Below are 14,115 nucleotides of genomic sequence, written 5' to 3'. Positions count from 1 at the left end.
AGTGTTACGACTGTGACCGTAATTGTGTGTGAATTTGAGTGTCCAGGTGCTCCTCCGGGATTGGTGCATCCAGGGTGGATGGATCACACCGATTGGCTGACGACTGGGAGGCAGCGGATAAGAAGAGACCGCCAGGGACTGCCAATTCATTCATCCTCGGCCCAACCCAACCGGCAGACCGTTCACTGTGTCATACTATGTTAATGTAAGAGCATGTAGGGGTGGACCGCCTTTTTGGTTGATCAGTTTTCTCCTGTTTTTGTTAGGCAGGGAGGAAAGTGATTGTCGTTTGGTTTAGTTCTTTTGAGTAGGTAAGTTGCGTTTATTCCTGAGATAGGTTACTTTTGTTTGTTGTTTTGGCCTTGGGTTTACCCTGAAGTTATGATGCTCCCTTCCTTTGTTTAACTGCACCTTGTTGTAAATAAATCACTGTCACAAAATATTAAGTGTGTGACGTGCTGCTTGGGGTTGGACGGGGATGGATCACCCTTTATGTTGTGGTCTGGCCGCGCCTAGACGGGTCATAACATGAGGAAAAGTGAAAGTTTTTAAACTTTTTTGTGACCATGGAAATTTAATTTAATATAAAAATAAAATGCTGCCTAGACACGTGTCTGCAGCTGTCTCAAAATCAGAGTTGTGAGACTTGCTTCTAGTAGGACCTTGATATTACACTGTGATATTATGAATAACTCTACTCAGCAGTATGCAAGTAACTACAGTCATCTTCAGTAAATTCACTCCAAGGTCAGACTGTGCAGTAAAAAGTCTGACATCTCATACAGAGAATTTGCAAACAAATTCAAGAGCTACATTTCAGACTCTATGGGCCTCAGTTAATGTGTTTAATGTTAAATTTTAAAACAGTACAGTTAGGATGTTTGACCACAATGCACAGCGCCATGTATGGAGAACTCGACACAGCACAAACTCCTCATACCAGCTGTCAAGCACGGTGATGGAGGGGTGATGATTTGGGCTTGTTTCTAGCCACAAGACCCTGAAACTGAATGAAAGGGATTTGGAGTCAACAGACAAACTCAAAACATCCAGGATTTATTGAACAGGCAACAAGAATTATTTGAGAGGAGATAAGAGGAGTAAAAACTGACTGCTGGTACACGGGCATCCAGACAGGTGAGTTGGACGCAACAGGGCAGGCAGGTGAAGTTAACTGGAGATTTCAGCAAACAAGTGAGAAACCAGAACTGCAGGAAGGACATGGACAGGCAACTAAGAGGCAGATGGAGAAATGAGGTTAATGAATGGAATATTAGGTTAACAAAGACAGAGCATAATTACCACCATGGTCAGCATAATGATCAGGTAGAGATCATCAGCTGTGGTAAAGATCATAGCTGATGAAGAGGCTTGGAACAGACGTAAAAGGACATCTGAAAGAGATTAAACTGAGAATGGCCTTGAAAAATGAGCGAGAGAGAGAGAGAGAAATAGAGAAACTAAAACTCCCAGCCAGCCTTGATCTGTATTCTAGAGTCACATGTCCGACCATCTGTTCAACTTCAGCTAAAACTTTCCACAGCATGTCTTTCATCCTGTCTTCCTTCTCTCACCCCAACCGGTCGCAGCAGATGGCCGCCCCTCCCTGAGCCTGGTTCTGCTGGAGGTTTCTTCCTGTTAAAAGGGAGTTTTTCCTTCCCACTGTCGCCAAAGTGCTTGCTCATAGGGGGTCATATGATTGTTGGGTTTTTCTCTGTATCTATGAAGCGCCTTGAGGCGTTGTGATTTGGTGCTATATAAATAAAATTGAATTGAATAGAATTGAGTTAGCTGAATTGAGTCATGCAATGGAACAACGACCCCATGCTCATGAGGAACTCTGCAACAGCAAAGACTGAAGGTGTTGCAACGGCCCAGTCAAAGTCCAGACCTCGGCTGTGCTGGGACCTTAGAAGAGCTGTGCATAAACAATGGATCACAAATCTCAATGAATGGAAGAGACGTTGTAACAGTGCAACAGATTAGGTGAAATTGTTCAAGATGTGAAAAAAACATATATTTCAAGTATTTAAATATTACTGTGTTAATTTTTTAAGCAGTCAAAACCTCATATAGCATCACGAATAGCACACCAGTTCCCCACCCTGGTCAAAATCAGCATTTTTGGCAGTAATTTTGAAATCAACACAACACAATCAACAGTGCTCAGACTGCAGTTTGTTGGTTTTATATATTATGCATAAAATGTTTGTAATGTGAGGAATAGTGCATTGTTTATACTGTGTAGGTGAGAAAAGGAACCTTTATTTAGTGCAGTTAATCTTTTAACATTCACCAAATCACTGGTGCAGCTGTGTTTTAGCTTTCAGCCCCTAGTTTTCATATTTTACCTTTTCAAATACCCTCTAAGACGAACCTAAACCCAAGTGGAAGCTTCTTTCATTTTTTTGCATCTTAAAAAAAGGTTCTAATTGCATCCAAAAGTATAAATAATCTTATTAGCCAAACTGTGCTCATTTAAACACCTGTGTTTCTCTTCCCCATCAAGTATCAAACACTGAGCACAGGTGTAGCAGCCAGGATCCTTGACATTAGTTTAACACATAGATAACACAGATCCAGATCATGCTATGCATTTACTGCTTGCGCACTTAAAAATCCTGGTGGGAATTTGAATAAAAGTGTGAAATAAGCATTGCTCTTCAGATGGTAACCTGTCTCCCAGTGCAGTGCTGATATCTGATCAAGTGGAAGGAATCTTATTACACAGAGACTTGCTTAGATTTCAAGTAATACAACCCTGTTTCCTATTTTCATCTCCAGCTCAGTAGCACCTTAAAAATATCTGTAATGATTCATTCCTCTGACGTGCATTAGATGGGGGGAAAAAACCCACCTTGTTGCTCTATTAAATCTATTACAATAAACTGCGGAGTGCATTCAATGTGGGAGTCCAGTCTGAAAGCAAAAAGCTTCGATGAGGCAGAATAATAAGAGCAAGACTGTTATTTAAAGACTGGAGCCATGACAACAGAAGACCACTGCTGGCGAAGGAAATTAGTTGTCCTTTTTTGAGAGTGAATTAAGAGCAGATGGGTACGTGATGCTCTAATGTTATGCATGATATTCTCTAAAGGACATAAGGTTTACTTTTAAATTCAGTACAATGAACTCGACTGACACCAACACTTTTCTCTGTTTTGTCTCACTAGACAGCAAAATCAAAGAGCTGCATGTTTAAATCGAACAACCCTTTAAATCTGACACATCGCAGTCATATTTGCAGGAACAAACCCCGAGGCAGAAGTGTTGCTGCAGACTGGTGAGAGGGTCTAGGATCTAAGATGCAAGAGTTGGCTTTGTTGAGCTGATGTTCTATTATTATAATGTCAAACCCAGAAAAAGACATGCACACTGCAGAGCCTAACAGGAAAATCTAAGATTTGCATAGTTGGGATTGGTTGTTTTCCTTGCAGTTTTTGTTTTCCCACACACAGAGTGGAAAAGAGAATAATTTCTTTTGTTGGATCAGTGTGTGATGATGTTGAAAATACACATCTTTTCTTAATACTATAGTTTCAGGTAGTTTCCACACACCCCTAAAAATGAACTGGTCAGAGTAGTACAGATGTTATAGCAGTTTTTTTAAGTAGTGGTATACTTCCAAGAGTTCAGGCTTGATTAACAGAAGAAAGGCTCAATCATATGGATTTTAAGAGAATGTAGGAAGAAAGAAAAATGTCTGGAATACAAAATAGAATAGAATAGTCAGAAAAACACTGGAATAGGATAAGATGATAAGAATAAAAATAAGATACTACACAAATTGATCTAATTTTTATACGCGTGTATTCACTAAATTTAAAAAAAAAAAAGCCAAACAACAAACTCCTACAACAACAACAAACTCCATAGCTGAAAAATGAAGCCCACGCTGAAGTGACAAAGACTGCAGTTCTTCTAATGTCCACTTGAGGCAGAAGTCAGTCACCACAGATTTTTCTCTTAAAATCCTGACTTTACAGCAATAATAAATATGTTTACAGCCTGTTAAGGGGCAGGGATTTCTGACTTCATATACACACAAAGTTTGCGCTATTACTTCCGCAAAGAACATTATGTTTGTGGTAGGGTTTGTGTTTATGTGATTCTTCCTAAAATCAAAACTGCTCAAGAGGCAACCACATAGAAGCATTAAATTAGGTAGATTTTTTTTTTAGGTTCTGGTGAGTTTAGTGTAAGATTGGAAAGGACTCCTTCAGTTTTTTTCTAGGCTAACAATATATTGTGTTCGGAGAAATCAACAGATGATAGTCATGTGCACAGCTGTGAACTCAAGCAAAGGAAACTCCAGTGCACACCAGGGATGTCTAGATCATCTCCATTTATCCATAATGTGTTTAGCAAGAACAAAAAAAGAAACACATACAGGCCCTTTTGTTTTCCTCTAAGATCTAGTTGCCACGTGAGACTCATTTTGCTGCATTATATTTCTTTAAAAGTACCTGAAAAAAATGAGCATGGGAGAATTCAGCTACCTAAACCCACTCCTACATGCATGCATTACTAGATTACTGTTACCAATGGAGCTAATTAAAAATAGCAACTTTACCATCAAGATCCACATGGTGACTCTGAGGTTGGGGATTGTGGGAGATATCTGGTGTGAAGCATCAAAGCTCCCTGGGGCAATCCAGGTTCGATAAGGAGGCTCTTGAGTCTCTGATGTTTGTTTACAGGTTGCCAATGATCAAACATATCTGAGGGGAAATAGATGAATTATATCCTCCTGTTTAGAGCAGATTTTCTGATCCACCTTTGAAGGTCGCTGCAGACTCTGGTCAGCAACTTGTAAATCAAACCTGAATGTGTCCCTGCCATGCGGTGGGAGTGAGACTGAGTCATCTGTAATGGTTGCTGATGCATAACATATTAAGTGCTATATTTGGCTGAAGTCAGCTAAGTAATATCAATTTCCCTTCATCCTTACACTGTGACAAAGTGGCTAGGACAGAATTCATTTGCCATTTGTCACTTGCATATATTGTTATTTTGTGTTCTGTTATCCCATAGTCTATCATAATGCTTTAATGTAAACACAGCACATGTAACCTTAGCTCTACATACTATCCCGGGTCTGTTTGTGGTAGCATTGGTTATATTTATGTCATCAGTGCAAATGTACTTAAAGCTAAATGTCACTTCATCATTAATTGATTTGAATCTTTCATTTGTTTATGTAGTTTGGTTATACTTACCATTGTGTGTTCCTTAGGATAGGTCCTATGTGTAAAGCAGGTATGTGGGAAGAGCCGCCCCAGTACTTCCTGATTTTATAGGATATGATGTCACTGATCATGTCAATTGGGTGTAACCAAATGAAGGGGTGTTTATTTTGTGTAAAATTGTTTATTTCATTTAAAATAACCTCATGAATCAGATTAGGTAAAGAGATTGACTTTTCAAACTGTTTAGTTGGGTGAATGAGTTTGTTAAGTGGAAAAATGATTTTATTCCTGTTTCTTTGTCTAGACCGTGTTATTTAGTCTACCCTGTTTTCCCAATGTAGAGGTTAATGAGATCCAGGTGTGAGTAGGAATTCTATATAAAGCAGGTGAGATTTTGACTCAGGGCTTCTTATGTTTTTTGAGATAATTGTTGAAGGGCGACGCCAGAAAATAAAGAACACTTAAAAGAAACTTGAACGGTCTGCAGATGCTGTCTTCCTATCACCTTTCATGCTGCTTATGTTATGCTACTTCACAAAACACACACTATGTGATGAACAGTTAAAAATTTACCTCCAAAGTCCAGCACACATTTAGAAAAAATCTGAAGGTGCAAACTTTTGAGTCACACGCCCTGAAAACATGACAGCACAAACATTTTACATAGTGCTTTCTGAGCCAGTGAAGCTGACAGATCATCATCTGAGACGGAGGATGAGGAGGTGGAGGCAGGACAGTGGAGTGAGAAGGAGACGGAGAGGAACAGCAGGTGGGGTGGGGTGATTTTCCGCACTCAGTGTGTGTGTGTGTGGGTGTATGTAGCTTTACTTTGAAGTGTTTTCCCAGCGGGGATGGCAGTTTCTAACAGACCACTGCACTGTTTCGTGTCAAATGCAATGCACAAGGAGAGATAAGCACGGAAAACTTAAAGACCAGCATGAAGATGAAGATCCAGACAGGCAGCTAGATGTACACAAAGGCACACACACAGCTAGACAGACACACACACAGGATCAACAGTTTCATTGATTTATATCACAGAAAATACTGACCCGTTCCTGCACATATCCTGCACCCACTCTCAGTGGTAAAGCATTTTTCGGGTCTGGCTAATCAAGCAGTTATTGTTATATTTCCTGTGCATGCCTGCAGGAAGAAACAAACAATGGGAGCTTAAAAGCAGCAGCTGTAGGATTGTTTAGAAATCAGCAGAAAAATTTGTCAAGGTCTCAGAGGTGTGCATTTTTAGAACCTTAATTTTGCAATTTTGTTCTGTTAAACTTTCTTTACTTCATCATTTTTGGCATCTCTGCTACTCTGTGTGTAATCTGTGTGAATAGATGTGCCAGTTTGCCGAGCTAACCATGTTGTGGTTCAAATGCACAGAAACTATGTGATATACTTTTACTGAATATGTTTCACTTGGGAGCCTTTCAATGCTTATACACTTGGAGCCATGTCACCAAAAGATGTCAGTATGAATGTTGAAACATATTTTGTGTGGATTTTTTGAGGATTAAACCTTTCCTCTGTTTTTCCAACACATTATTTGTTTGGTCTGACTTCTTTGAACTGTGCACTTGCACAAAGAGTGCAAGTGCACAAAGGCATGATGGCCTTTGTGCACTTGCACTCTTTGTGTTCCCTTTGCTCTTTTGTGTATTTGTGCACTTTTGGATTTCTGTTTTTCTTGACTCAGTCCTGTGGACTTTGTGTGCCAGGTAGTAAGCTTCCATCAGCTATCAAAACGTCCTTTCTATTGTGTTTGTATGCCTCATGTGTCCTGCATTTCAGTCCTCACTCTTAAAAATCAAAACAGACGCACTAAACACATAAATAAAAATTGTACATAAATGATGGACATAGTCACCACCCACATCATGATTTTCCTTGATTTTGATTCTAACAGTCTCTATCTAGGGAAAGTTTGAGGGACTAAGGGGCACTGCACACTCAGGCAGTAGCACTCAGCTGCAAGGTAGCCACACCCCAAAGCAAACCCTGCTTTTTGATTCTAATATGGCTATGATTAATAAAATAAAAAACATGTTGCATTGAAAAAGAGTTAAAAGCAAGAAAATGTTAACTGAGGTCATAGGCCAAGAAAGGCCCATCTATCTATCTATCTATCTTGGATAGGTGGATCTATCTATAGATAGATAAATACAGTTTGACATACTGGACATGAAAAAGAATTTAACTTTAAGCCATTTTTCACACCCAAAAACTGAGTCTGTATATTTCATATACAATCTGTCAGTACTTTACACACCATCTTTTGTTTATACTCTTGTTTCCAGTTCTTGTATCTGGGCCAAGCTACAAGAATTTATTCATCTACAATCACTTTATCCAACACTGCAAGCATGCTACCAGACAGAAATATCATGCATATCATCTTTAAACCAGGACTGTTTCTCCTGCAGAACTGAATCATTTTACCCATGAGTTGGGCAGACCTAGTTTGCATGAAAATTAATTAAAAGCCCCCCTTTCCATCCTGTCAGCCCCTGCAACATGACAAGGCCATATGTGTAATTACAACACAGCCTTCATTGAGTGAAGAGGCAGCCCACTACGACTGAAATGGATGCAGCATTTGTTGTGCTTCATTTCTGTTGCATCAAATCTGGACATTTCGAGTTGCTGTTGAGAATTTTTAGAACAGGCTCTGTAACATCAGTCTTTACTGACTCATTGTTAAAGGGATGTTATTTACTGGAGCTTTTCAAGTCTCACTCTAGCCTGGTGATGGAACAGAGGGAGAAATTTTATTTCAAAATTCTCCCGAGTATCTCTGATCTGTGGAGCCTGCGGTTGTTTGGTTTTGCAGCAAAGTTGTTGAGCTGTTAGTGACAGAATGTAGGAACGTTTGCTTCAGGCGAAACCTTAAAAAATATTGTATAGGGCTTAAAAATTATTTGCACTATGAATTCAGTTTTTCATCCAGAAAAGGAGATTCATGTCCCTGCGAAGTGAGTAAAACAAGCAATTTTATACATCTAATCAACTACATAAATAAAGTCATGTAAGATTGACAAACACAACACACAGAACTGATCCAGTCTTAACTAAAAGTCTCACTATTGTAAACCTCCTCTTTCCCTCTTGCTGCTATCCTTCTGTCACAAATCACCCCTGACACTCATCTCCACCCACTACACTCTGTCTGCACTCTCTTCTCCACCTTTCTTCTTCACTACTCAGTTGACTCCAGTTATTTAAACTCATCCACCGTCACTATCTCTGGTCTTCCCAGCCTCACTATTACATGCGTCTCCCTGTCATTCACACACAAGCACACAGTCTTGCTACTACTGACATATAATGGAATATAATGGAACTAAATAATCCTTCCCTTTTACTGCTCGAGACATCAAAGAAATACGTTTTGAAAAACCCAGAAATTTCTCTTTTCAGAAATAATGACCTGACTCATGAAAACCAAGTTCTATTTTTATTCTAGTTATTTAAAAATATATTTAAAAGGTCACCTGAGCACCAGTATCAAATGTAAAGTAATGTATAATTTCTAATGTGTTTTCCATTCTTTTTTTTTTTGTTCTTTTGGGGTGGCTGGAGGTCAGGAGGTAGAGTGGTTCTATTCCTGGTTGTATCCTTGGGACTGAACCTCAAGCTGTTTTCCGTATGTGTGTGAGATTAGATAGAAAGTGCTTAGGTGTAGAAAAACAAATGCTTGTATGAAAGGATGAATAACGTATGTTGTATAAAAAGCTTTGAGTTCTCAAGTAAAGTAGAAAAGCACTATATTAAAACCATATGTCCCCAAAGCTGTGACACGAACACTAAAATGATCTAGCAGCACAGGCCAGAGGAAAATATGCGAATTTGACTTTTGGTGATAAACTGTCCATTTAAAACAGGTGTCAAACCTACAGTCATAAATAGCCCATCATTTCAGGCTACTGAATAGTTTAGCAAATGGCAAAAATTGCAGAGAACCAGGCAGCAATTTTGGATTTCTGCTGTATTTTGCATCAAGGAGCATTGTGTTGCAGGTCCTGAAAAACGATCCATCATGAGAGTGGTCATCCAATTTTGATCTGAGTCAGAGATCTGAGTCATTGTCAGTTTTCGATCCTTCTCGCTGGCGAAGATTTTAACCATTACTTGCCATTCAGCACTGAGGTGAGATCACCGCTCCAATACGCTGTGCCATGCCTCGGTAAACTGACTAAACGTGGAAAAGCTCAGATTTATTGCTTTATCTTTCTTCCTTATTATTTTCCTATCACACTCTTTATCAGGTGTTTGATGGCTCTTGAAATGTGAATGTTTTCAAAATGTACTTCTTTACAGTAAAAGAAATGGGGAGAATTGGAGGTTTTTGAGGTTGTAAAATGAAATTACACTGTGCTGGATGCAGCCCATGAACTAAAATGACTTCTATTAAAGAACAGGTTCACATTTTAACTTTGATTTGCACACATTGCAAACAGCTGTAGAAAACAGTATACTAATGTGATTATATTTTCTGATGATATGGTCATTCTTAACCAAAGATTCAAATATTGCTATTTAAAAATTAGATTGAAAGGATTGGTGTAAGAAGCACAGCCCGATGTTTAAATGAATAGAAAACCGAGAAAGGTATCTTTGTTCCAAGATCTGTTAGAGATCACAGTCTGACTTTAATTAGCAAAGAAAAGGCTGAACAGGTGACAGCATTTAAGTATCTAGCTGTACACTTTGATTGTCAGTTACAGTGGGTTGTATGTGTGTGCATGAATTAGTCAGCGCTTGCATTTATTGAGAAGACTCAGGGTCCATAGCATGGATAAATGCATTGTGTTACTATTTTATAGGGCAACTGTTGAATCTATTGTATTTTATAGCATTACTACAGGCTTTGGTAACCTTTCTACCAAGCTCAGATCCCAAATTCAAAATTGGATTAAAAGGGCTGGAAAGATAATTGAACTGCTCCCTCCAGGAGATATTTGAAGGGTCAGTGATAAAGCAGAGTCTGAAAGTCACTAAGGATAAAAATCACATCCTTTGTAAAGAACATGAATCGATGCCCTCAGGAAAAAGGTACAAGGTACCAAACTGTAACATAAATAGGTACAAATTTTCTATGGTCCTTTTATAAATCTAATTATTCTCCCAGAGACAAAGACTAATCTAATTGTTTGTCATGCTGGTATTTAACTAAACTGAGTGTATGACGAACTGATTTGCCTTTATTCTCATTCATATTGATGTAATGATTTTCTGAGGACATGCACAATATTTTTTCACATGCAGAAGCTTTAATTCTGTGACAACAATCTTCACAATGACAAAAGGAGATAAACGGGCCACAAGCAAAAGCAACACATTGAAAATGGCCCAAACAAAGCGACAGAGGACTAAAGACAATTATGTTACTCTGTATAGGCGTTGAGTTCATAAAAAAGAATTATCTGGGGGCCTTTGATATATTTACTAAATATAACGAATTAATTATTTTTTTCTTTAATCTTTTGTTTCGGTCACACCTCAGTTAATAAATTCCTGCTTCAGTCTTTGTTTCTTTTTTCTTCTCAGAGTTTTCCTTTCTCCTAATAGCTATTTCTCCTGCGCGTCTCCTTGCCGGACTTTAGCTCCATCAGCTCCACTTCATGCTTCGCCGCTGTCTCCAGAACTTTCTGCTTGTTGTAGAAGATGACAAAGTTGTTAATGATGGGGTGGATGGGCAGCGCGATGGCTATCACCCCGCACAGAAAGCTCACGGCTGCGTTGCACTTGCCCAGAGTGGTTTTGGGGTAGATATCGCCATAGCCCACTGTGGTCATTGTGATGATGGCCCACCAAAAAGATTGCGGGATGCTCCGGAATAAAGTCTCCGGGTGGCTTTGCTCCATAGTGTAGGCCAGCGCTGAGAACACGAAGATGCCCACGCCCATATACATAAGCAGCAGCCCCAGCTCTTTGAGGCTGTTCTTCAGCGCGTAAGTCAGAGTTTGCAGTCCAGAGGAGTGGCGCGCCAACTTGAAAATACGCGCGATGCGCATGATGCGGAGGGCCTGGACAGCTTGCTGTACGTTTGCCAGCTCCATGATGGATGTGGTGCCGAGGTAAGTCAGGGCCAGGACCACGTAGAAAGGCATGATGGCCATAAAGTCTATGATGTTCATGATGGAGAGCGCAAAGCGCAGCTTGTTTGGTGACGAGGCAAGGCGCAGAAAGAATTCCGTGGTGAACCACAACATGCACACCGTCTCGATCGCCTCCAGAGTCGGATGCTCCACCAGTTTCCCTTCAGCGTCCATCACCTGGAGCTCCGGGATGGTCCCCACACACATCACCACTGCCGAGACCAAGATGAAAAGGAAGGATGCGATAGCGATGATGCGCGCCGGCAAAGAGGAATCCGGCTTCTCCATCAGCCTCCAAAGGAACCTCTGGCAACGCTGGGTGCGTGTGATGCACTGATCCACCTCCATATCCTCCAAAATGACTTTAACTTTGTTTGCAATTTCTTTCAGCTCTTCCTCCTTCTCACTTAAGTAACTTTTACAGCATTCATCTAAAACATTTTGGTCTATTTTCCAAAACTCCATCTCTTTGATGAAGCAGATGGGGCAAATGCCGCGTTTGATGTGGATTTCATCAAAGTAATAAACGTCGATGATGCACTTGAACGCGTCGGGATCTCGATCAAAGTAAAACTCCTTTCTGCCCGGATCGAAGTCATCGCAAAGTGTCGAGATAAGTTCGGAATTCTGAGTTGAGCAGTTCACCAACTCAGCCAGTCTGCTCTCCGGGTAGCGGTTCAAAACATCCCCGAAAAGCACCACTCTGACTCCGCCGATGTTCACAGCAATCTCCCCTTCGGCGCACAAACCAGCTCTGTAGTTTGGCTTCGGAATTGTCCACATTTTATCAACTGATCAATACTTGTTGATCCTAAAATGCAAAAATGAAGCTTACTAACCGGAGTTAATGCCCATGATGGCTTGCGCGTAAAATGCTTCTCTTCCAGACTGCTTGGCGCACTGAATGGCAGAGTTAGAGCAGCCAGCTTTTTCTAACGCTCTCTCTCTCTCTCCCTCGCTCTCTTTTTTTCACACACACGGACTAAGAGAGAACAGCCTCAACACCTATCATCTCTATCGCAGGCCTCCCTTTTATCACTGCAGTAATTCAGTAAAGCTTTTGGCCCTAAATAAAGCTCAGAAACAATTAAACAACACAATTAACTATTAAACACACAAACTGTGCATAATGGCTTTATATCCTTATTCTTCACTTGATACTTTTCTAAATTTAACATTTCCACACTGTGCATCATAGAATGGAATTAATCCACCAATCAGCTCCTGTACTGTCTCCAAAGGTAATCTTACAGCAGGAAACATGTGGATCAGATATTATTTATATCAGACATCAGATAAAATGGTTCATGCACACAGCAGAGACAGTGCACTCTCTGGTGACCATGTACTGAATAACAATTCAACTGTAGAAAGTAACTGAATACATTTACTCAAGTATTTCATTTAAACGCAATTATTATTTTTTTGTGTCACTTTCACTTGACTATTTACAATTTATGCTACTTTAAGGAAGCACTAGCTATATTTTTTCATGATCCTAATGTTTTTGTCTTTGTGATTGACTGCAAAAACTGATCAATTAATTAATCAATAACAAAAAACAGTATCTTCCATAGGTGAGGTCTGCTAGTGGACTCGTATCCATTGGAGTAACTTTGCGGTTGAGTTTTTTCCTTTTCCTTAGTATAAGTTACACTGTGCATGTAAACTCCAAATCTCAGTTTCAGAAGCTGGTAAGTCCTTACTCTGATTACAAGGTGCCAACATGAGCTGAGGTTATTGCGGTGCCTGCAGGTGATTCTTGGTTTCTGTTGTATGTGTATAGGTTTTACCTTCCCTGTGCTCATGAGTGTTTTCCTTTTACAGGTGTAAACCAAAAGCAGGAGACTTCTCTATTTCAAATTTTAGCTCCTTGTGTGGTGTTTTGTATTTTTACTTCTCTTCACTGTTCTTTTTTCATCCTTGATATTGTTTCAGTTGAGTTTACCCACACCTTATTATCCCACTTCCTGGCGTGTACGTATACATATAGACTGTGTGTTCTCTTTCAGTAAGGATGTCATCTAATCTTTCTCCCTTTCCAATCTTTCCTGTGTTTAGTTTATTTGGTTAGTTTATTGGAGTTTTTATTCCCTCCAACTGTGCAGTGCTTTTGGCTTTCTATATTTTCTCATTGCAGATTTTTCTTTGGTGTAATCTGACTCAAGCTTCACACTGGTCCACATAAAACACCATATAAGAATCCAAGGCCAAACAAGAATTAGTCATAAGTTCAACAGTAAAAAAAAAGTAAGCATTTGACAAAACTATATTTTCTTCTTTGGTGTGCTGTTAATCATCTTACAAAACCTGAAATGCAGCTTGTGACCCTTGTGAGCTCATGTTAGGAACCCCTGAAGTAAACTAGTACTGCTATATACTACTAGTGGTACAAAGAGTATTTTCATCCAGTTAGCAACATGTTTAGATGATATTTTTTTCTTCTTATTAACACATTAAATACATGCAAAGGTCCTCTTTATTATCACTACTGCAGAGGTGCATGCTGCTGTAGTATGCTTACAATTATGACAAACTTCATATTTAATCCACACTGTGAATGTTTACCTTCTCATACCTGTTGCAGCACAAAATTTACCTTCTGCATCACAGACGATACTGAGTCCCCAAACGTAATCTTGTAATAGGCAACACATGGATCAGATATTATTTATATCAGAGGAAAAACTTGTGGGCGTGCATACTGCTAAATGCAACCAGATGCATTAGGATATCTTGGCATCTTAGCAATTGCTGGCATATTGCATTTCACATATTTGCTACTGGGGCATATGAAATCTTAGTAAACCATACAAAATCAATCA

The 14,115-nt window shown here is 39.6% G+C and overlaps 1 protein-coding gene and 1 long non-coding RNA gene across 3 annotated transcripts; both read right to left on the bottom strand.

Moving 5' to 3' along the window:
- Window positions 1-809: 809 nt before the first annotated feature.
- On the bottom strand, window positions 810-5,389 carry LOC113012290 (uncharacterized). Of its 2 annotated transcripts, XR_003270676.1 has the most exons (5): window positions 5,220-5,389; window positions 4,574-4,721; window positions 4,391-4,466; window positions 1,113-1,233; window positions 810-1,006 (listed from the first exon to the last, which is right to left on the bottom strand). It is a non-coding gene; the product is annotated as an uncharacterized LOC113012290 (long non-coding RNA). The 2 variants fall into 2 exon arrangements; XR_003270677.1 differs by lacking the exon at window positions 4,391-4,466.
- Window positions 5,390-10,442: 5,053 nt separating this feature from the next.
- Window positions 10,443-12,259, bottom strand: kcnf1b (potassium voltage-gated channel, subfamily F, member 1b). The gene has a single exon (XM_026152329.1). It carries the CDS (start codon window positions 12,071-12,073, stop codon window positions 10,754-10,756), a length of 1,320 nt encoding a protein of 439 aa, XP_026008114.1. The 5' UTR covers window positions 12,074-12,259; the 3' UTR covers window positions 10,443-10,753.
- Between the last annotated feature and the right edge of the window lie 1,856 nt (window positions 12,260-14,115).

This window comes from Astatotilapia calliptera, chromosome 19, assembly GCF_900246225.1.
Source record: "Astatotilapia calliptera chromosome 19, fAstCal1.2, whole genome shotgun sequence".
NCBI lineage: Eukaryota > Metazoa > Chordata > Actinopteri > Cichliformes > Cichlidae > Astatotilapia > Astatotilapia calliptera.
The sequence above is the reverse complement of the archived record's forward strand: the minus strand, read 5'-3'. Positions and strand labels throughout refer to the sequence as shown.

Bases quoted from the DNA above. Each gene is read 5' to 3' on its own strand.
- kcnf1b (XM_026152329.1), bottom strand. From the start codon at position 12,073: ATGTGGACAATTCCGAAGCCAAACTACAGAGCTGGTTTGTGCGCCGAA.